This window comes from Lissotriton vulgaris, chromosome 5 (assembly GCF_964263255.1).
Source record: "Lissotriton vulgaris chromosome 5, aLisVul1.2, whole genome shotgun sequence".
Taxonomy (NCBI): Eukaryota; Metazoa; Chordata; class Amphibia; order Caudata; family Salamandridae; genus Lissotriton; species Lissotriton vulgaris.
This window is the reverse complement of record NC_141693.1, coordinates 1,349,795,490-1,349,817,585: the sequence shown is the minus strand read 5'-3', so window position 1 is coordinate 1,349,817,585 and position 22,096 is coordinate 1,349,795,490. Positions and strand designations below refer to the sequence as shown.

The window sequence follows — 22,096 nt, the reverse complement described above, 5'->3', positions numbered from 1 at the left end:
TGCAGGGTTCGGGCTGCAGTATTGGGGTTGTCGTTTTCCGCGATGGTTGGGATGGAGTTGGTCGTCGTTGATTCTGGTGCAGTTTCTTTGTGGGAGCAGGTGCCGGATGGTGGGTGTTCTGAAGGTGAAGTGGACGCATAGGTGGTCAGTCAATGGTAGTTCGGTGGTGTGGCTGATGGTGATGGATTTTCCTGTTGTGAAGAGGGGGCCGAGGGTGTGTCCGGCTGAGAGCATGTGTTCGGTCACGATTTGGCAGAGTCCAATGCTGTGGAGGTTGTCCAGGAGGGATGTTGTGTTGGGGTCCAGTTGATTGTCGAGATAGAAGTTGAGGTCTTCCAGCAGTGTGCACTTGGTGGATGCGATAGCATGCGGGGAGATGATGTCCATGATGGAGTTGGTGAACGGTCTGCGTGGTTGACATGGTTTGTAGATGAGGGTTCCTCAAAGGGTGGTGTTGGGGCTGGTCAGTATCTTGAAGTGTAGGTGTTTCTGTGGATTCGTCGGGGAGTGTGCTCAGGCGGAGGGTGGATTTGTGGACGATGGCGATTCCTCCTACCGGGCGGTCCTTCCTGGAGATCTTGTATCCTTGGGGAATGGCAATGGCGATGTCCGGTCCTGAGGTGGTGTTGATCCAGGTTTCTGTGAGGAATGCTACATCCAGGGTGGTCCTGTTGAGGAGGTCCCAAATTTCCGTGGCGTGGTTTGTGGAGGGATCGGAAATTGAGGGGGATGCATTGCAGGGTCTTCGGTTCTGGTGTGTTCTTGTGGTCGGGTTGTGCTTCAAAGTTCCTGGCAGTGCTGTACTTGTGCCGGCAGCAGTGAAAGCTGAAGGGTCCGTGGGGGTCAGCCGGTGACGTTAGCTTGTAATTGTTGCGGCTGAGGGCTGGACAGCTGGGAGGTGGGAGCGGGGAGGGGAGCTGGATTGGGCCAGTCGCGCGGGTCCAGCTGGGGGAGGGGCCTCGGGGGCAGCACCGGTGCTGAAAGGTAAAGGGAGGAAATAAGGAATAAAGGAAAAGGGAAAATAAGCAGAAAAGAGCAGAGATGAAGAAAAGTGAAAAATTAAAGAGGGTAGAAAAACGAGTGAAAACGAGTGATAAAGTAGAGCGAGAGGAAGGAGACAGAGGTCCACTGGACCACCAGTGATGAGCTGCAGGGAAACCTGTGGGTGGAGGAGGGGCTCGATCAACAACAATAGAGAGTGCAGGGGCAGGCCTCACCTAATGGTGGAGCTGCGAGGGTGGGAGAGCAATTTCACAGACAATGAGTCAGTGGCCTTGCTCGCCTGTCCCCGCAGTGGCAGCCATTAAGTAGGGGTTGGGGAGAGCTGGACAGCTGGGAGGTGGAAGTAGAGAGGGGAGCTGGATTGGGTCGGTTGCAATGGTTGTGCTGGGGGAGGGGCCGCAGGGGCAGCGGCGGGGAAAGGTAAAGGGAGGAAATAAGGAATAAAGGAAAAGGGAAAATAAGCGGAAACAAAGCAGAAAAGAGCAGAGATGCAGAAAAGTGCAGAAAGGTGAAAAATAAAGAAAGGTAGAAAATGAGTTAAATAGCGGAGCGAGAGGAAGGAGACAGAGGTCCACTGGACCACCAGGGATGAGGTGCAGGGAAACCTGCGGTTGGAGGAGGGCCTCGATCACCAACACTTGAGAGTGCAGTGGCGGGCCTCACTTAATGGTGGAGCTGCGAGGGTGGGAGAGCAATTTCACTGACAATGCGTACCTCACTGCACAAAACAATCCTCAGAGACATATTTCTCTTTTGGTGTATACATGAAATGAAGATATGCCTCCTCATTACACCTCTCTAAGGTAGGCACACCACTTTAGTGCTAACCGAGGTCTACTGCCTTTAGTAAATCTGAGTTTGCACTAAATACATGGGTAGCTGCTCCACCGATGATATGCCAACTAAGCATTGAGCTTCGTTGCATTGCATTTTTTTTTCCCACAGTGCCGCACAAGGCGACGCAAATTGACTCTTGCGTTGCTTTGTAAATCTCAACTAGCATTCTGTGTTGTTGCTCTACCATGATGTAAAATGTTAGTAAATCTGGCCCTTTGTTCATTTGGCCCAATAGGCAATACTTTTTTGTCCTATGAGGCATGGAGAACCCAAGCAGGGAAACATCAAGGATGTGCATATGACAACAAGTACGAAGAGTCTCATGAACCATTACAAATTCTAGATTTTGATTTTGATGCATCCATGAAGCAGGCATTAATGTTTACTCTTTGCCACTAACATTTAATTTTTTAGAGTGAATGTATCTTTGAACAGTGGTAGATAAGTAAATATAGATTTTAAAAACCTAAGACGAAAAAATATATAATTTCACATTTGCCCTTCCAAATATCCCTCATAACCTAGAGAAATAAAGAGTGAACTTACATACTACCTCAACAGAATTCATGCGAAATTACTTTGCATTGTTTCATTAGACATATGCTCAGATGAAATGTGAAAATCATAGCCAGATTAGGGGGAGTCACCGTAAAATAGGGTCTTAATTACATTTATTGTTAAGCCCATCACACAGTGAATATTCCCTTTAGAAGAGGCATCCTATTGTCATATTTAAACCTATATTTTAAAATCTAGATCATTTATGAAAAGTCCATGCAACGCAGGTCAGGAAGCAAAGATGCTGTGCTGTGTTGCGTGAACAGGAGAAAGCTGAAAAATGCCAAATCAACTTAAATATGATGTGCTCCAGCTCTCTCCCTGCACTGGTGCACTTGTGGCTGCATAGCCCCAACAAAGGGTACCATGGTGCAAGGGTGCCTGCATTACAGGCAGGATTCTTTTAGTGCAGGAGGGGCTATCTTCCTGCATTAAGAGGTGTGTTCCTCTTTCTATGTGTAATGCACAAAGAGGAAGTAACAAGAAAATAAAATATTTCTCCTCGTTAGGCCTCTCTGTGATAGGAGTACCAATTTCACGCAATTCCAGCTTCACAAACATTAGTATATCTGGAATTGAAGCTGCTGTGTTGTATTTAAGTTCTTCGCGAAGCCAAGCAAGTCAGCCTTGCATTTCTCTGCATCTCTCCAGTCAACTTGCGTGAAAAGGGTTAGTATGTTTAAGACTTTATAGTTAAGTTACCCACATCCTCTGTTTCAAACATTAAAAACTGCTTATTACGGTTATGTGATTGATTTGGCCACACAGGCAGCTGGAACCAGTTCGAATTGTAATTTTACACTTAATTTTTAGTCTAAAAAGTTGCCAGTCTTCTGATGTACCCTCTACTGCCTTCCTCCTCATAGCATTCATTTGTACACTGCCCTTCTCTGGAACGATCAGGCTGATCCAGCATCAAAATGTAAAAGATTGCCGGTTACAACTTTATTAGTCAGAGAATCATGCTGCCAGCACACCTTCGATGGACACCTGCACTGGATAAACAACTGTTACATTTTCGTGCAAGACTCATTTGCTGACTTACTTTCTTAGGTTGTTGAGCACCATAATGTTGGCATACATGTAGTAAATATAATAGCTGTAAGAAGGGTTCTTTTCCATGTTCCACTCTTGTGGCTTTGGACTCTTGTAACAAAACATATGACCGCTGTGCTTCGACTCATCATCCACACTGTCGAAAGCAGTGATCTATAGAAATGAAAGAAAATCAGCATTTAAGAATCTATCAATATGTTGATTAATTCGCAAAATTATATCACTTGAGTGCAAAGGTCATTTGAAAAATGTAATTCATACATCACAGCTCAAACTTTTGTGTCGCAGTAAAACTACACCATTAAGAATGGTTTCCTGGAGCTGTAAAAAATGACAAATTGGTAGCAGGTTACTATTTGCAGATGGATTAAACTCACACATTAGAGTGTGAAAAAACAGAGCTTTATGCGATCTTCTGCCTGGCATGAGCTTCAGTAGTGTTGATCACTTTCAGACAGGAAGTACAAGGGCTGGCTGAACGCTTGTTTCTGTTTCCTGGACATGATGCCTCACCACCAGCTGCTGAGTTATGTGGAGGTACCTGGTGGTACGCTGAGGACAAGTCCACCGTTGAAAACCACTTTATACCTTTGGTTTTCATGAGCATCTCGTTTATTCGTGGCAATGGGAATTTGTCAATCAATATGTTCTTGTTGAGTTCTCTGAGGTCCACGCATAGCCTCACTTTTCCATTGGGCTTTTGCGCCACCACCAAGGGCGATAGCCATTCAGCACTTTCTATGGCCTTTATTAGGCCAGCTTTCTCCAATCTTTCTAGTTCTTCTTGAACTGCTTCTCTACCACGGAACGGTATGTTTCGGGCCTTGTGGCTCACCGGCTTGGATCCTTCTTTCAAGTGTATCATGTGTGTAAATGTTGTCAATTTCCCTATCTCTCCACTGAACACTTCAGGGTATTCTTTCTTCCATGCCTCTCCTTCGTATCCCTGCTCCGTATCCGTCAGCATCACTTTCTCCACTCCTCCTGGATTGAGTTGTATGCCCAGTGCTCCTTGGTCTTTCCATCAAAGCACTGAGGGCCCCTTCTCCGACACATACAACTTGCAGTAGGCTTGTCGTCCTCTGAATTCAAACAGCAAGGGACAATACCCCCGCATAGGTATCCTTTGTCCTGTGTAGGTAACAGCCCTCAAATCCATGGGATGCAGCTCCTTCCCTATCGTTTCAAGAAATTCTTCTTCCCATACCTTCCTTTGCACTATCGTGATAGGCGATCCCGAGTCCGCCACTATGTCGATTATCACTCCTCCTATGTTCATTTTTAGCACCGGTTTGTTGGACCCCTTGGAGTCCACGTCCAACACTTGGTCCGCTATGTAGAGGACTTCCTCCAGATCCTCTTCGCCTCCTTGTGCTTCTTCTTCGTCGCGGCTGACCAGATCTACGTACCTGACTGCTGCCCCTCTGGGCTTCCTCCTGCAGACCTTTTCGTAGTGGCCGAATATACCGCAGTACGTACATTTTGCTCTGAATGCTGGGCACACTTTGTCGTTACCCACGTGTGAGGTACTGCCACACCTGTAGCAACTCGTTCTCTTCTCCCCATTCGCTTTCTGCTGCGCTCCTGAATTTGGCTGGTTTCTTTTCGAGTATTGGTTTCTGGGTGGACCCCCTTGTTTCGGTCTGTCCCCTTTGCTGTTCACCATCACTCTGCACACTGTTGTTTGCTCCCCTGGTCCTTCCTTGCTGCCTCCGCACATCGCTTAGACAACTCCGCCTTCTTCACCAAGGCCCATACCTCTTTGAGGGGTGCATCTCCATTCACCCATAATTTTTCTTGCACCGCTGTGTTCGACGTGTGCATAATGATTTGATCTCTTACCAGCTCGTCATGTAGGTCTCCGAACTTGCATGTTAAGGCCAATTTTTGTAGTGCTGTGACATATTCATCAATAGTCTTGCCGCTCTCCTTCTTCCTCTAGAAGAAATTGCACCTGTCTATGGCCACGCATACAACCGGTCTGTAGTGCGCATCTAGATCTTCTATCGCGTGTTGGAAGACATCTGTGTCTGTGGCCGGCCTCGTGACCTTGACTATGTTGTCGTACACCCTTAATCCTTCTGGCCCTAAATTATGCAGGAGAATCTTTGTGAGAAGTTGGCCTGGTATATAATGCTCACTAATTCTAGTGATCACTTTGTACCATGCCAAGCAACCCTTATGATGACGGTTGTAATTCAACCTTGTAGACCAGTTATCCTAGTGGTAACGTGGACAAAGCAGTCTTAGGCTAAACTCTGAAAGGCATGTGAAGCCAGCTGTTATACCATGCACAACCCCCTTGAATACCAAATGAAAGGGACACCACACAGATATATATTGAAAATATATATTGATTTATTAACTATTAAAATCCCCTGGACTCTTTATGAGCACAGAAGCACAAGCGTTAAATCACAAGACAGTTTAAAATACACAAAAGTTGCACAATATGGATGAGCCCTAGGGGCCACCTAAACCATATACTAAGAAAGTGGTATAAGAGATACCAATAGGAAAGTGAAGAGGCCTAGGGCCTTGGGAATCGCTGGAGCTATTCGGGACTGGAGTTAACTAAGTCGGGAAAGGCCCACGGGACTCGGGTGCAGTGTTCAAAGTGCACGCACTTTTCAATGTAAAGTCTATGGTGCGTAAAAAGCACAAAGTTAGAAAGTTAGGAACCTTCCGAGTGACCTACGGAGCTGAAACTTAAAACACAGGCCCTTGGGATGTGTACCAGTGCAGGAGCACCGGCGGAGCTGAGTTACCTCACCCACAGGAAGCGGGTGCACAGGGTCGAAGTTGTGTCGGGTTTCGTCACGCTGGTCGATGGTGCTTGGAGCTGAAGATGCTGCAGGCGGCTCGATGAGAAGAGTTCCGGTGGATCCAAGGGTGGATCTGAAGATGTGAAGACCTGAAAGCAGAGGGGACAATGTTCAAAGTCACTAGCCAGTGACTACCGTGGAACCAGATTGGAACCAGGCGATGTCGGGTGCAAACAGGCGTTGTCGAGTAGCTTCTTTCTGCAGCCACGTGGATACCCGGGGTCGAGGACGTCCAGGAGTCGGTCACGAGCTGTCCCACGTAGGCTTCTCGCTGTTGGCGGTGTCGGCGACCTGATGGGAGCAAACAGGCCTTGGCAAATGCAAGCCACGCAGAAGTTGAAAGATGCTGTTCACTCGGACCAGCAAGATCAGAGCGGGTGCTCCTTTTCACAGGAGCTTGGGTAGGTCTGGAGCAACCAGACCTGCTGTTTAAATCTTCGGGTTCGTCGCCAAGATGGCCGCTGACCACGTGGCTAGTGGCCGGGATGGCGCGTCGAGTGGCACAATGCAAAAGGGCCCCACGCAGATCGTGGAGATGCTGGAGGGCTGATCTTCGGTGCAAGGGCTGCTCGGTGGTGGGGGTTCTCAATCCCCAAAGCACAACGTCGAGGATGCCTCAGAAGCTGCGCAGTCAGCTTTTCGAGTGTCTTTCAAGAGGTCCGGTCCCACGTCACTCGGTGCCTCCACGGGTCCCTTCTTCGCAGGGACTGTGGATCGGGCTCTGAGAGGTCTGGGAATCTGGTTCTTGTCGGGCTCTGGGCTCGGGCTCCGGCGGGAGGCGGCGGCAAAGCAGACGTCGAGTTGCTGGTTGGTACCTGTGTTCACAGGGTGGTCACTCCTTGGCCACAAGGGAGATTCTTCTTCAGTCTTCTGTGCAGCAGAATGTCGAAGTCCAGTCGTCTTCTTAGTTTAAAGTTGATTTCGGGATGATCTGCTGTGCAATGGCACTGCTCCCCCTCTTATTCCCAATCTAGGGGGTGGATCACCTACTAGGTCCCTCCTCTGGGAGGAACCAGGAAGGGGGGCGGTTACACCCCCTTTCCTTTGTCCAGCTCCGCGCCAGGACTGGGGCTGGAAGGCCCCAGAACCGGTTTGGGCTGGCCTATGCACGGGGACACCTTGTGTGCCCCGGGCATGTCTGATTCTATTCAGCCCTGTCCTACCCAATACACAAAATCCTGTCTGGGGTGGTGCTCGCACCTCCCAAGGCAGGAAACCCTTTGTCCAGGCCACCATCTGCCGAGTTTCGGTCAGCAGCAGGAGGCCAGACTTGTGTCTGTGGTGGCAGCGTCCATTTTGTGAAGCTGAGGCTCTGTTTAACTTTAACCGGGGTTAAGGCTACACACATGTCGTGTCCCTCTAGAAGGGTGGAATGCTATCCCCGTCGCCAGAATTGGCGAGGGGATAGTATTCCAATTCGTATGACACCTTACTCGACATGTTTTGATAAAGCCAAACCAAAGATAGCATTTAACCGCGAGGATTATAATGCACTTAAGAGTATATGGTATGGCAATATCCCGGAGTTGTTCCCGACAGCTGCAGACAGGCTCAGCTCATGCTAGAGCACCATCTCACATATTTCCAAGCACTCTGCCTCCAGGATTGATGAGGCCTTCCATAGGAGTGGCTGATAGGAACATATGTGTCCAGTTTAGGGTTAGGCACAGACATACTGTACCTAAGTAAGAGGTGGTTACACCGACTTACCCCAGCTGAGTGATCAGCCAGTTGTGTCAAATATGGAGGCCAGGCCAGGGGTGGCACAATACGTGCTGCAGCCCCTGGTAGGCCTTGGATACACCTATGCCCTGGGCACCTAGGGTGCACTATTACAGGGGCTCATAAGGTGGACCAGTTCCAATTCGTAATGCACCTAGAGTGCATTGGCAGTAATTTAGAGAGAGAACAGCAGGCTGTGGGTCTGATTAGCAGGCCCACAGCCACATTAAGTCAGAAACCAGTGAAGCAAAAAGCAAAAATTTGGGGTGACCATAGGATAGCAGACCCTACTCTCCTACAATCTTCTTTCTCCTTGGGCTGGAGAATTCCGCGTCGCCTTCTTCCTCTAATGCCGATAAGTAGTTGAGAAAGTACCTCTTCCAGTCCTCCCACAGCATCGTGGGGTCTCCTCTCTTGGGCAAGAACGGCACCATGCTGGTGAGTGACTTGCAGGGAGTAGCCATCCTGTCGTTGCCCCTTGGTTGAGCAAGGGCTTGCCCGTTGTTCATGGGTGGGCCCCCTGGTGCTTGCCCTTCCTCTCTTGCACCTCCCTGGGTCCGGCTGCTGTCGTCGCTGTCTGAATCTCCTCGGGCATCCAGGTTTGCTTCCCTGCTGGCTCCTCAGGTGGTGTGCAGGCTCTTCCCTAGCCTAGTCCGCCCGTTTGGCGCGTATCTTTTTTTCCAGACTTAGTGGCAGCTGCCCTTGGGTTCTCTCGTGACTCTGAGAGTGGGGCGTAGCCTAGCGCTGGGTGCCCCTTCTCCTTCTCTGCCCGAGACCTCTCGCCTCTGCTCGCTGCTGGGCCCGACTTTCTGGCGCGCTCCGCGGCCTCCTGGTGCCCTTGATGCCTCCCAGCCTTGTTTGCTCCAATTAGGTGTGGTGCAGGGGTGTATTTTTCCTGCTCCGATGGCCCTGTGCTCAACGCACCCTCTGCCGTGCTCCAAGCACCTTTACCACGTGGGCTAGCTTCCAGTGCTCCCTCGTGTTCACCTTCGTCCTCCGTTTTTTTTTTGTGTGGGTCACGCTCTGTGTGGATTCCGCCTCGTCGCCATTGTGGAGGTTAGGGTTTTGGTATAAATGAATACACTGGAGCTCAGTATTTAAAGTTAGATGCTTTATTCACTGGGAGCGCCGGGGAAACGCTCTTACTGCCATCGGGCTCGGCCGCTAACTAAGATGGCCGCCCTTCCGGTTCAGGTCTCCGCCCATCGGGGAACACTAGACCGTCACCACAAGTTAGAAAGAGGAAAACACACAAGATGATGGACGGAATGTTGCACATTGGCAAAACATTAACCCCCAGTCACAGATCTGGGTTTAATCCATTGTTACTTTGCTCACCACGCTACCCCAGTTCAGACATGGCCATATGCAAATCAGTCTTGACCCTGTGCCTCATGGGAACAGTCCAGCCTGACCTGCCAAGCCATGTCTTCCCTGGACTGGAATCAAGCATCCTAGGACCGGTTTCTGGCTATCAACTGTCATCAGCCAGGATAGCTTGACTCCAGTGGCGTAGTGAGCAAGGGGCCCACGTTGGGGCATACCCATCCCACATAGGGCGAACAGCAAAACATACAAGATGATGGACGGAATGTTGCACATCGGCAAAACATTCACCCCCAGTCACAGATCTGGGTTTAATCCATTGTTATTTTGCTCACCACGCCACTCCAGTTCAGACACAGCCATATGCAAATCAGTCTTGACCCTGTGCCTCATGGGAACAGTCCAGCCTGAACTGCCAAGCCATGTCTTCCCTGGACTGGAATCAAGCAACCTAGGACCTGTTTCTGGCTATCAGCCGTCATCAGCCAGGATAGCTTGACTCCAGTGGGGTATTGAGCACGGGACCCACGTCTGGGCATACCCTTCCCACATAGGGCAAACAGCAAAACACACAAGATGATAGACGGAATGTTGCACATTGGCAAAACATTCACCCCTAGTCACAGATCTGGGCTTAATCCATTGTTATTTTGCTCACCACGCCACCCCAGTTCAGACATGGCCATATGCAAATCAGTCTTGACCCTGTGCCTCATAGGGACAGTCCAGCCCGTTGAGTGGGGGTGAGTGTTTGATTTGCTCTAACGCTCCGTCGATCATCCCCTTTGGTATCGCCGAGTTAGAAAGAGGGGCCCCATTTGGAACGCAGCATGGGTGACTTTGACATCAATTTTCCTGGCTATACAGCTTGAGACAACGATGATACAATCTCTCTGACAGCACAGTGCAGATGTCAAGCTGCGTCATCTTAAACAAGTTGAGGCTGAGCTGGTATGTCAAGGTAAAAGTGTTAGCACAACTCAGCTCCCTAGAGTAACAAAAGGTAAGGGAAAACTACTTTGAAGTCAAATGCTCCTTTTAGGGCTCTTTGTAAGAGAAACAAACAGCCTTTTGACTTCTAGGTTTTTCACTCTTTAAATTGTAGGTGGGGGGCATAAAATGTGAAGCTATTACATATGAATACTCTTTAATCTGCACATTTTAACAATTTATTGCTTTTTTGTCACATGCATAATTTCTAGCCAGTTCTATAGCAATCTTGGGTGAAATTAGCTTGTGGTTTGGCAAAACTGCCAATAGAGTAGACCTGAACATTGCAAAACATCTTCTGAGCACTGTGTGGACTTATTACTGTGTTGCTATCAGTACCCGTAGTAAAGGTAACATTCTAGATTAGGTAATTCCTTACAAACTTTAATTGGTGGATTTGTACACGCTCTGTTTACAGTGTAGTGGTCCTTTTCAAAATTGTTTTTGGGATGGTGAATACCATCCACTCTAAATCCCAAACGATTCTTATTTACGAGAAACCTAAGCTCGATTATGATGCCCTTGTACATGTGGTGAACTCCCCTGGGGACAGTATGTCTTTCAGTACCTAAAACTGTGCTTGTATCGTCCCTTTGAAACGAAGAGTCATTAAAAATAGTGACACCAAAATCAATTGCCTTCCAACAGACCTGAACATTTGATGGCTTGGTCTAAAAGCCCTTGTACGGTAACAGTAATGCTGTACTATCCACCCCAGGGAACACGAGTTGTTCTTAGAATTAATGAGGTATTAGCTTCTGAGAAATAATGTAAAAAATGTATGTCATCTAGAAAACTCTTCTCCCCCCACACATCTTCCAAACGAATCCATCCGATTCCGTGGTGTGAGGTACTGCACAACTATGCAAAACACAGAAGATGAATCTGTTTATGCCACCGGTTTTGTTGCCCTACGATGATACAGTATAGGCCTACATCTGCCTGGAGCTCGACTCTAGGCACATCTTTTCCTCCTCATGTTCAGTCCCTGTCTATCTGTATTACATCTCACGCCTGATTTCCTCCCCCATAATTTGCATTGCTTTTGGCCAAACAGTGATGAATTACACGCAATTCACGTGTAACCGCTGAGAATACAACAAGAAAAAAAGAAAAAGATTAAACTAATGTGGATCCTAAATGACATCTGCTTGATCTTACTCTGCGATACATAGTTCTGATTCTGGTAGACCGACATAGGAACACTGCTTGTGAGAACAGCGTTTTTTTGAATACTCTCTTTTGTCATCATCCATCCTTAAGTGTTGGTTTCTTTTCCAGATGGGGGTACTTGAGGGAGTTGGAGGTCAAGGTGGCTGAGGTAGGTGCAGTCATCCTGTTCTTCTTCAAATCTCACATGGCATCCACATTTTTGATCTGTCGTTGGTGAACCATTAACCAACACATGTTTTCCTCACATGTCGGAAATAACCATAGCTTTCTGTCTTTGCTTTGTGAAATGAAAAAAGTAGGTTAAGTACAGCTAAATACCTTGATATATACGTGAGTATCACATAATTACTCAAATCTGGTCTTCATACCTGGGCAGTATTTACAAAACCTATACGTCCATGAAATGAAAAAATTGAATAAAAATAATAATCTATAAAGCGTACTAAACCCAAGGGTGTCAAAGAGCTAAGTCAGTCAAAGAACACATACCTATGCAGCAAGGAGGGTGATTCCCATCGACCCAGAAAACTAGAGGGAGAAGAACCAGGTTTTGAGTGTTTTCGTAAAGCGGACAATATTCCTGTTTCGGAAATGTGAGCAGGTATGGTGTTCCAAAGTTTCGCAGCAGCGTAGGAAAAAGAACGTCCGCCCCATCTGGTATTCCGATCTTAGGGACCTCCACCTTCCTACTAGATATCGACCTGAGCGAACTATTGGGCACAGCCTACTGAAAAGATGCCCGAATAAAATGCAGTACCTTTTGGTGCAGTGCCAGAAAAACTGTGCGTAACACTTTTAAAATCACTGGCTTCCTTGTTGGAAGCCAGTCAACGGGCCATAGGCCTTCTGCAAATGAAAGATGTTTAGGACAGTTTAAAATAATACACACAGTGGCATTTTGAATATCCTGAAACTTGTTCACTGAAGAATTATTGATATACAGATATAAGGCATTGCAGTAGTTCGAACGAGAAGTAATCAAAGCCTCTGATGCCGTTTTACAAGGCTCTACCGGGAGAAACGGAAAGATATTTTTACCAAGATTAATAACGTAGAAACAAGTTGTGGTAATGTGGTTAACCTGCAGGTTAAAAGTCAAGGAATTATCAAAAAGAACATCAAGGTTTTTGGCTGACTTCACCGGGGTAGGTAACGGACCACACGATTCGGGCAACCAAAGCTCAGGCCAGGAACTTGGTTTTGTCCGCATTCAACTTTAAAAACAATTCTTTCATCCAGTTACCGATTGCAGTTCTTATACCTATCTGCCACCAGAGGTATGCTGTCAGGTACTGACACGATCATTTGCGTGTCATCAACATAGAACAGTACCTAGAAGCCAAAGGAGCGCACTAGAGGTGGAGTGAAAAATCCGAGCGGGACACTCTTGAACACTGGAGTGATCAAACTATGAGCATTTGTTTAAGATTTTTTCTCTGAAAAAATGTGCTAATTCATCGCAGAAAGCTTGTGAATTATTCACACGTTGCTGAGAGTGTCGGTAGAAGAGGCCCTTAATAACTTCAAGCAATTCATGAGAAGAGTTTTTGGCTGATTTTATTTTCTCTGTATAAAAAGCAGATTTGGACTCGAAGTTGAAGTGCTTGTACGTTAAGAGTAGCGCTTTTTGCTTGATCCAGATTTATAATGAAATGAAATTAAATGAAATTGGGTCTTATAGAGCGCGAACTTAGCCCAAGGGCATCAAGGCGCTAAAGCGGACTATGTGAGATGGAAACAGAGAAAGTTATGCTGCAAACTGAGTGAAGAGCCACGTCTTCAGGGCCTTACGAAAGAGTAAATGAGAAGAAAGACAGGTCAGATCCCGGGGAAGGGAGTTCTTGAGTTTGGGGCCAGCCACAGAAAAAGCTTGGCCTCCCCATCTGACCTTGCTGAACCTTGGCACTATGAGCATGTTCTTATCGGCTGACCTAAGATTCCTAGAGGGAGTATAGTGATGTAAGAGGGTCTTTATACCCTCTGGACCAGATCCAAAAAGAGCCTTATGAACTAGACATACGTTTTTAAAACGAATCCTATGGTTCGATGGGAAGCCAATGCAACGTCACAAGGGAGGAGGAGATGGAATGAAACTTAGGTAGGTTCAACACAAACCTGGCACCTGCATTCTGAACCAGTTGCAGCCGCTGAATCAGACCTCTGTTAATGCCCAGATAGAGGGCATTACAATAATCCAATCTACGGCCACAGCCTGTTTACGGTAATCCAATGAAAGATAAGATGACATTTTCTTTAAAGTTCCAATGATCCCGAAACAGGTGGAGACTGTCCTGCTCACCTGTCAACTCATGGTGAGAGAATTGTCCACCATGATGCCAAGATTCTTTCCAACTGGGATGGGACAAGGACAGGCGCCCAACGAGTCAGGTCACCAATCGCCTGACCAGATATCAGGACTACTGCCAAAAATCAACACCTCAGTCTTCTCCCCGTTTAGTTTAAGGAAGTTTAAGTTCATCCAGGATGCAACTGCTTCCATGCAGAGCCTAAAGTTGGAAGACGCATCTCTGATGTTATGAGTAATTGATACCATAATTTGCGTATCATCTGCGTAAGAAAGTACCTCCAAACCAAACGATCTCACAAGTTTGGCGAGTGGGGCTACATAATTATACACCATTTGTGCTCCTGTCTGCGGCACAGCCACCGAAGATTTTTAAGTTGCTCCAAAAACCAGGAGCAGAACTTTTATTTCCAGTACTTTTCTTTCTTTTTAAGGAGCAACAGTATCTATAGCTGCCGTCACCGAAATAGAGAAACCCTCCACAGGGTGGCCGGAGAAAAGGCCTATGCATGATGCCATGATGGTAAGAGCAGTTTGCATGTCCTCATGAGTGATCATACTCCATTTTGTACAACATTGAAGCCTATGAGTCACATGGACCTTGCCTACCGATGGATAAGGGAAGGTAACCGCAAAAGGCACTCACTGCCCGATGATCAGACCAGCTGAGAGAAATGGTGTCTGTAAATCAAATCTCGTCGGAGTTGGTAAACATTTTATCAAGAGTATGGCCAGCAGTAGTGGAAGGAGAGTGAACTAACTGTGAAAAACCCAGGTTGCCATGAGCTCAGAAAAAGAGGTGGAATCTTGACATGCAGAGCCCTCGCTTTAAAAGTTAAAGTCACCAAGATCATGAAATTCAAATGGACTAAAAGAGGTTCTAGGGAATGGTTTCAAGATAGAAAACTACTGTGCGAACCAGGTGGGTGGTAGACCAGTTGTCCAGAGAAAGTAAAATTAGCATGGACTCCACTTTGCATGCACCATGCGATTGAGTAACTGTAGGGTCTGTATGCAGTTAAAAGAGTCCTACAAATTATAGCCAGCCCCTACCCATCCTGGAGGGGTGGTCTAACCTAGCAATCAGACATTAGGAGCTACTTCAGGGAGGTCTGGCCCGAGTCTTCTCTTGTCCGTGTCTCTGTAATAAAGAGACAATCTAGTTACATGGATAGAACCAGAATAGAACCAGGTCCATGACTTTGCATTTGTATTTGATTAGTGAGCATGCATTAATTAAGGCACATTCAATCTCTATTTTACTATCTGGGCACTCGTCTTAACGCCCAAGCTGGCCTTAGCAGAGAGAGCAGGAGAAGCTGTGCAACCCGTGGGGCTAAAGTGGAAAGCACAGCTAGGGCAAGTGCTCTCCGTCAGACAGCCTACATTAATAAAATGGCACCCTTCAATCTTACCTTTTCGGAGAAGCTCGAATAATTGAGCAACAGAATACATCGATGATGGATGAACCGTCAGCTCTGACCCACACCTGGCAGCATCTCTGGTGCATCGCGCAGACTGGGAGTAGATGGGCGCAGACAGGCTTGCCTTTAGCATACCAGCGGTGTGCCAGCAGTGCACCTGCTGCATGGATGCACTGCCATCCTGAGTAAATAGCCCAACCTACAAAGTAGGGATCGCTTGGCGGGAGGAAACGTGCTTGGAAAATCAGGGCGGGAATAATAGAAAGAGTGACCTGGAGTCCAGCAACTCCCGCCTACTGACGAAGTCTCCCCTTCATAGTAGTTGTAGTAGGAAATAAAAAGCAAACTAAAATAACTGTGAAAACAACGATTCATAAACTAAACAAAACGTCTTATACATACTCTGAAGTATGACTGAGATGGCGCTTCTTAGTTGGAGCCAGGCAACTCCAAAAAACTGCACGTGCCCTGCATAAGGCAATGAAAGAAACAATGTGCCAGCTTAGTGAGAAATGTAGGAATTGCAAGGGGGAGTACCAACCCAACAGGGCTGCTCCCCAGCAGTTAGGCAAAATGTACCACATGGCTCAGCAGATGCGCTGCCATGGTAAGTAAATAGCCTAGCCACTAAAGGGGGCATGGTTAGCCGGGTAAGAGACATGCTCGAAAAACCAGGGAGAGAACAAAAAGGGTGACCTGAAGTCCAGCAATCCCTTCCTACTGGCAAAGGCTACCCTTTATAGTAAATGTACTAGGAATTCAAATACAAACTGAAAGAACAGTGAAAATAAACATATAAACTAAATAAAATGTCTATAATGTAATCTCAGTACTACTAAAATGTCACTTCTAAGGTGGAGCTAGGGAACTCCAAAAAGTTGAGCATGTGCTGTAGAAGGTATTAAAAGAAGCAATATGCAAGCTTAGTGGGAAACATAGGACTTACAAGAGGGGAGTGCCATGGGATGTGCAGTGAAGGCGAGGATGGCTCTAGAACCTGTGCAGTCTTTTTCCCTTCAGAGTCTCTGCACCACAAACAAATTGGACATCGATCAAGGAAAGATGCTTGGAACGCAAGCCTCCAATGAGTCTAAGGGAACAGGCAGGGGAATGACCACTGCATAGGGCTGCAGCCCTATGTTCAAGCCGGATCCCAGACAGTTGCAGGGATACAGATCGTCTCGTTAAAGTCGGCATGGACCATGGATGTCAAATCACGAAAATGGCAATGGCAGCGGAAGTGACTTCACATGACCCTTGACCTTCACTTTCACTTACACAAACATGCACACACACTCACACATACACACACTCACACATACACTCAAAGCTCTACCTACACATACACACACATTTACACATACACTCTCTCTTACATAAACACACTCAAAACTGCAAGCACACACACAACATACATACATTTTTATTTACCTCCGCTGCCAGGGAAAGTAATTCCAGCTATTTGTCCTCAATTTTTTTTAATTAAACTAATAACGAATATGGTAATATAATTTACTATTTGTGTAATAAAAATTGACAAAAAACTAGAAGAGAGAAACCCCCACCGCCATAGACGAGTTGCTTCTGTTCCTGACACTGGTGTTGCTACTTTTGACAGGAGGGGTTGCAAAGGCAGTGCCATGGGTCACAAGGGGCATGCCAGGGGTCGCAGCAGCTACCCCTGATGACCCCTAAATGACCCAGATAGTCTTCCACACAGCTGCTGCTGGCTTTCTGAAGACAGATCAATCATTTTTGAGAGATGGTGACACACAGGCCTGGCCAGCCCTGCAAAACTCTAAATACTTCGGATTCCACCTTCCCATTGTGACAGGGCCTTCGGACTCACACGTTGGCAGGCCACTCCGAATAAACAAGGCTATCCTGTACTTGTCACCTGTAAAATGACAACAGAAGGCCTAGTACAGCCAAATAATGTATTGTGCATAAAGATGATGCAGCAAGGAAAGGCACAGACTCCTAACAACCAAACACATCAAAGATGCCACAAGCCCCAGAACACAGCGAGTGCGGCAAGTGGAAAAATGTACTATATCACCACAAATGCCCCTTTGTAACAAGCAAAAAGAAAGAAACAGTCTAACCCAAAAATAAAAGTAATATAACAAGAAAGTACATTGTAATGGATGTTTCAAGTGGACAGATGATAATAACAGTGTATTATGCCAGTACATAGTCATGAAGCCTTCTGGTAAGACAACAGTTATTCAAACTGGAGTAACAGGAGAGTGAGCACTTTTAAGAAGGCATCACAGGTTCTTCATCATTTGATTCTGAATCGACTGCAAGCTCACAATGAACACTGATTTCCACCACAAATTCATCATTGGCTCTCTTTCTGTTGCCTTCTCAATACCTTAATTATTAATACTGGCAAAAAAGTTGTCATTACCATCCTCCTCCTTCCCACTTTTATCACATTTTAGGGACCTTGCATACTCTATGACAGTACCACAATTTACCATCCTGAGTACATATTGGGCATGATTCACAAAGGTAAAGTTAGACCAAAAGTCTCTCTTTACTTCTTTTCGCCACTCACAAAGGAGCGCATGAGTAGTATCTTTACACCTGCGGAGGGTCCGCAGTTGGGCGCGGTGGTTCTGTACTTATACTGCAACCTCCAAACTTAGGGTGGATCTCCGGACTTGGAAAGTGTCATTACATACACCTGCAGACAATTAATGCCACCTGCAGCCCATGTACTGCAATCCTCATAAAAGCAGCACACATCCAAGGCTCTGTTTTTTCCAAATACATTCTTCACCTGGCTGCTCTACGCCTTGCCTTGTCTTGCCTATCTGCCAAGAGCCAGCTTATTGAATTTCAGGAAGAAGAAAAACTTCACACAGAAGGAGACCCAAATTTGTAGTGGAGAACTACAAAAAGCTCCATGGTCTACCTCCATACTTCATCAGTGTAACACAGAAGGCCCCTGTGGCAAAAGTTACCTAAAGCAGTCTGTGCATTGGGGGAGGATGTCCGGACCATCAATGACATGGAAAAGAAGTGGCAGGATAAGAGGAGACAGGTGAAGGAGACGTTCACCAAGATAGAGGTGGCCAGAGCTCTCTCTGGTAGACAAACTGGAACCCATCACCATTTCACACGACTTGCCTCCTCTCCGCCATGCACCCCTACCTGCTGCTTGGGCTGCCTGTGACTGTTGACCTTATTGTGGTGTCAGTTAAGATGAGATGGTAAAACAATGGCCTGATCCATAAAGAGCCTTCGCAGTTGTGGCAGAGACTCAGCACTCATGGTGGAATCTTGGCAATGAGAAACTGCAGTGCAAAAATTCTGGCAAGAGTGCAGAGCTTCCCCCATGACTGTAGAGGCACTTTGTGAATCGAGCCCAATAACTTTATTAGAAATATTTTTCATATGAAGTGCAATTGTGACTATGGAAGTCACTTCAAGTTTGTGTGAATATTCATGGTGAATTCTACTCTTGTGTTCAATTTAGTCGATCGCACTACAAGTCCCAGAATTCTAAGTGCTGCAAAATCCTTGGCCCAGTAGCAAAGAAATGTAGAGCTGTTTAAAATGCTTTGTTTCCCCAGCTAGCCAGCAAAGTACTTAACTTGGCCCATCATGGTAAGCGAAAGCCAGAAATCTGATTAAGGATTTGACTCAGAGAATTATGATATACTTCAATTATTGGAAGGAGTGCTGATATGACGACGAAAGTATCATTGAATCTGCACTTAGACTCCTTATTACCATAAATGTGGGTTGTTAACCTAGTCTCTAGGCCTAACTGTGGAACTGTGGCAAAACTGTACATCGATGGAGTTTTCACCTATAATGTACAATAAAGTGAAATGCAAGCACATTCAGGAAATCACTACACTACACTACAAATACCCACTTATAAGTCTTGCTCAGGTGAGCACCAATCCCTGAAGGATCCCCTCTGTGAAAGGTTACTTGCATGCAGGTACCTGGCTGAGTGGGACAGTAGTCCTACTCACTTGGACCCCACACATGTGCACACATGGGTGCATGTGTATAGGAAAATGGACTCTGTTCCAGTACACCCCCCCCCCCACACACACTTTTTGCCTGGTATCTGGTGCACCTTAGGCTAAAAGCGTACTAAGGTCCTGCTAACCATGTACCCAGTTCCAGTGTTCTTTCCCTAAACTCTGCCATTGTTCAACAATTGGCACCCCTTTAGGATACCTGTAAGTCCCTGTAAGTGGTACCTCTGGTACCTAGAGCCTTGGAACTAAAGAGCGTTCCTAGGGGCTGCAGCACAAATGGTGCTACCCTAAGGGGCCCCTCACCAAGCTCATGCACACTGCCATTGCAGCCTCCATGTCTTGGTGCTGAGAAAGGTAAAGAGTCTACAAGACCCGCACCCCTGTGTACCATGCCAGCAAAGCTCTGCATGTGGTATTGGTAACTCACCTCTACAGCAGGCTCTACAGTCCTATGTTAGGGTGCACTATACCCCATGTGTGGGCATATCTGCTTGAGTGGAATGTGTTCCTGTGATATATAAGGAAAACCTTAGATTGTACAAGTGCACAATTAAGCCATGACCAATACATGGGCTGGACACTCTTGATTATGAGTTCCCCAGCTACATGATGGTTTCACTGTACGGCAAGGTATTTGATACCAAACATTTTGTCTTGATAAACTCACACTGATGCCAGCGGCAGATTTATTAAGCAATGCACCCAGAGGGGACCTTAGAGATGCCCCTTGAAAACCTACTGACTACTAGTGTGTTGTCTGACTGGTCTTGACCAGTCAGTCTGTCACGCTATACAGGCTTATGACCTCCTGAGGTGAGAACTTTCACTCTCAGAGGCCAGGAACAAAGCCTGCTCCGGACAGAGGTGTTCACACCTCCTCCACTTAGGATATGTATTCCAGGGCATGAAGCTTTAAAGGTCCTGCTTCCTGTGTTCTGCGAACCAGGCCTCTCCAGATAGTAGAGATGCCCACCCCTCTGTCCTGCTCCCACTTTTGATGGCAAAACAGGCGGGAACATTTTTAAGATTAGGAGGTGTGCCTACATTCAGCCAGCACCACCCCTAGGGTGATCCAACGGATGTGAACTCCACTTTTCAGGTTCCTCCATCTTGTTTTGGATGGAATTAGCATTCAAGGGTCAGGGCTATGCCCACTTCCCACAAGAAGTGGTCATGTAGAGGGTGTCAAAACACTAAAGGGTGGTAGCCCTTAGGCTGCTAACTGTTTAAACTGTTTTAACTGCCCCTAAATTGAGTATTTAGGTGGCACCTCTAAACCCAAGAACTCAGATTCAATAGAAGAATGACAACGAGTCACGGCCTGGTGAGACCTGAAGAAGAATTGTGGACTTTTGGCACATGGTCCTCCAAGATGGAAGACTACCAAAGCCTTGGGTAGCCGGCTAGCACGTCAAAAAATGCATACCGTGTCTCTTGGATTAGAGGAGCTACTCCATGCAGTCCGCAGGCACCGACAAGCAGAGTTCAATCCACTGTCTTGCAGTTCCCCAGGCCTGATCTGACGCCGCAGATGACCAGGAGAAGGTATTTGTGATCTGTCTTCCCACCAAGTGTGTGGACACTAGGACCAACTGGATCCATGCAGCACCAGCCCCTGGGACACCGGATGCCCTGCACCAAACACCAAATGTTAGAAATGGGGGTCTCTCATTGTCAGGTTTTTACCATATCCAAGTAAGGACCCTTCCACCTAGTCAGGAGAAGGGGGAAACATTTTTTAAATAACCCCATCTCACCCCTTGGTGCCTTGCCACGAGCAGTCAGGCTTATATCAGAGGCAGTGTGTGAAGCATTTGCACATAACCAACAGTAATAGGGTGGAAACACTACAAAAGGACACCACACCAGTTTGAGAAAAATATCCGCTACTTTATCTGTGCAAATAAGACCTAAAACTATAAAAGGGCTTATAAATATCAATAAGCAATAATAGCCTTAAAATAAAGTTCCTTGAAGTCAATAGCTCCGTCCAGGGCTATCCTAGCATCCTAAACAAAAATCCAAACAGTTTTGACTGATTGCATCTTCACAGGCCAGCTACGGTGTCGAGAAGACCCGCAAAACAGTACCTTCAGAAATGAAGGGCATCGGTGACGTCACGTTGAGCTCTGAAGAGCCGGCTTCGACAGGCGTTGGTTCCGGAGGTCGGTGCAGGAGTCGTCAGACCCTTGAAGTCACACACATTGCAGATTGTACTCCTCGTGGTTGAAGTCGGGAGCACCGGCGTCAGCAGGCGTTGGGCTGTGGTGGGAAACGCAGCAGTGTGGTGAGCGGTGCCCTCAGGTCGCCGTGCAGGCAGCTGCTCGATGACGGTCGTCCAGCAGCATCGGTGAGACCAGGGCTGCAGTGCAAAGTGATGCAGTGCTCGTCGCGGTGCTAGCAGGTCACGGTGCAAGCAGCAGTGGCGTTGTTGCTGAAGCGCTGTTGACAGCTGATGAACTGGAATCAATGGCACCAGCGTCAGTAGGCCAAGGCTGCAGTGCGGGATGAGCATGGTGCATGATGTAACTTATGAGCGGTGCCCTCAAACCAAGGTGCAAGCAGCGGTGTCGATGTTGGCGCAGAGCGTCGTCATTGGTGATACCAGTATGGCAGCATGAAGTGAGGCGGTGCAAAGTGTGGTGCCCACAGGTCACGATGCAAGCAGCGGCTCGGTGGTCGCGTTGGGCGGCAGTGAGACCAGGGTTGCGGTGCGAAGTACAGTGGTACCCTCTGCTTGCCTTCCGGACACACAGTCTACAGCAGCATCATTAATGGCATAGTTACTTATTTTTCTGTTGCAGCACAAAAGACACAGTTACCAGTGCTAGTAGCAGATGAACTCAAAGTCTTTGCTGTTGCTGAGACTTC

The 22,096-nt window shown here is 47.0% G+C and overlaps 1 protein-coding gene across 1 annotated transcript in view; it reads right to left on the bottom strand.

Moving 5' to 3' along the window:
- The window catches only part of AMPD1 (adenosine monophosphate deaminase 1), a 488,628-nt gene that overhangs the window by 143,522 nt on the left and 323,010 nt on the right, over positions 1-22,096 (bottom strand). Inside the window, exon 11 of the mRNA XM_086923284.1 lies at positions 3,443-3,606. Within this exon, the coding sequence (XP_086779410.1) occupies positions 3,443-3,606 (164 nt within the window). The remainder of the gene's footprint in view (positions 1-3,442; positions 3,607-22,096) is intronic.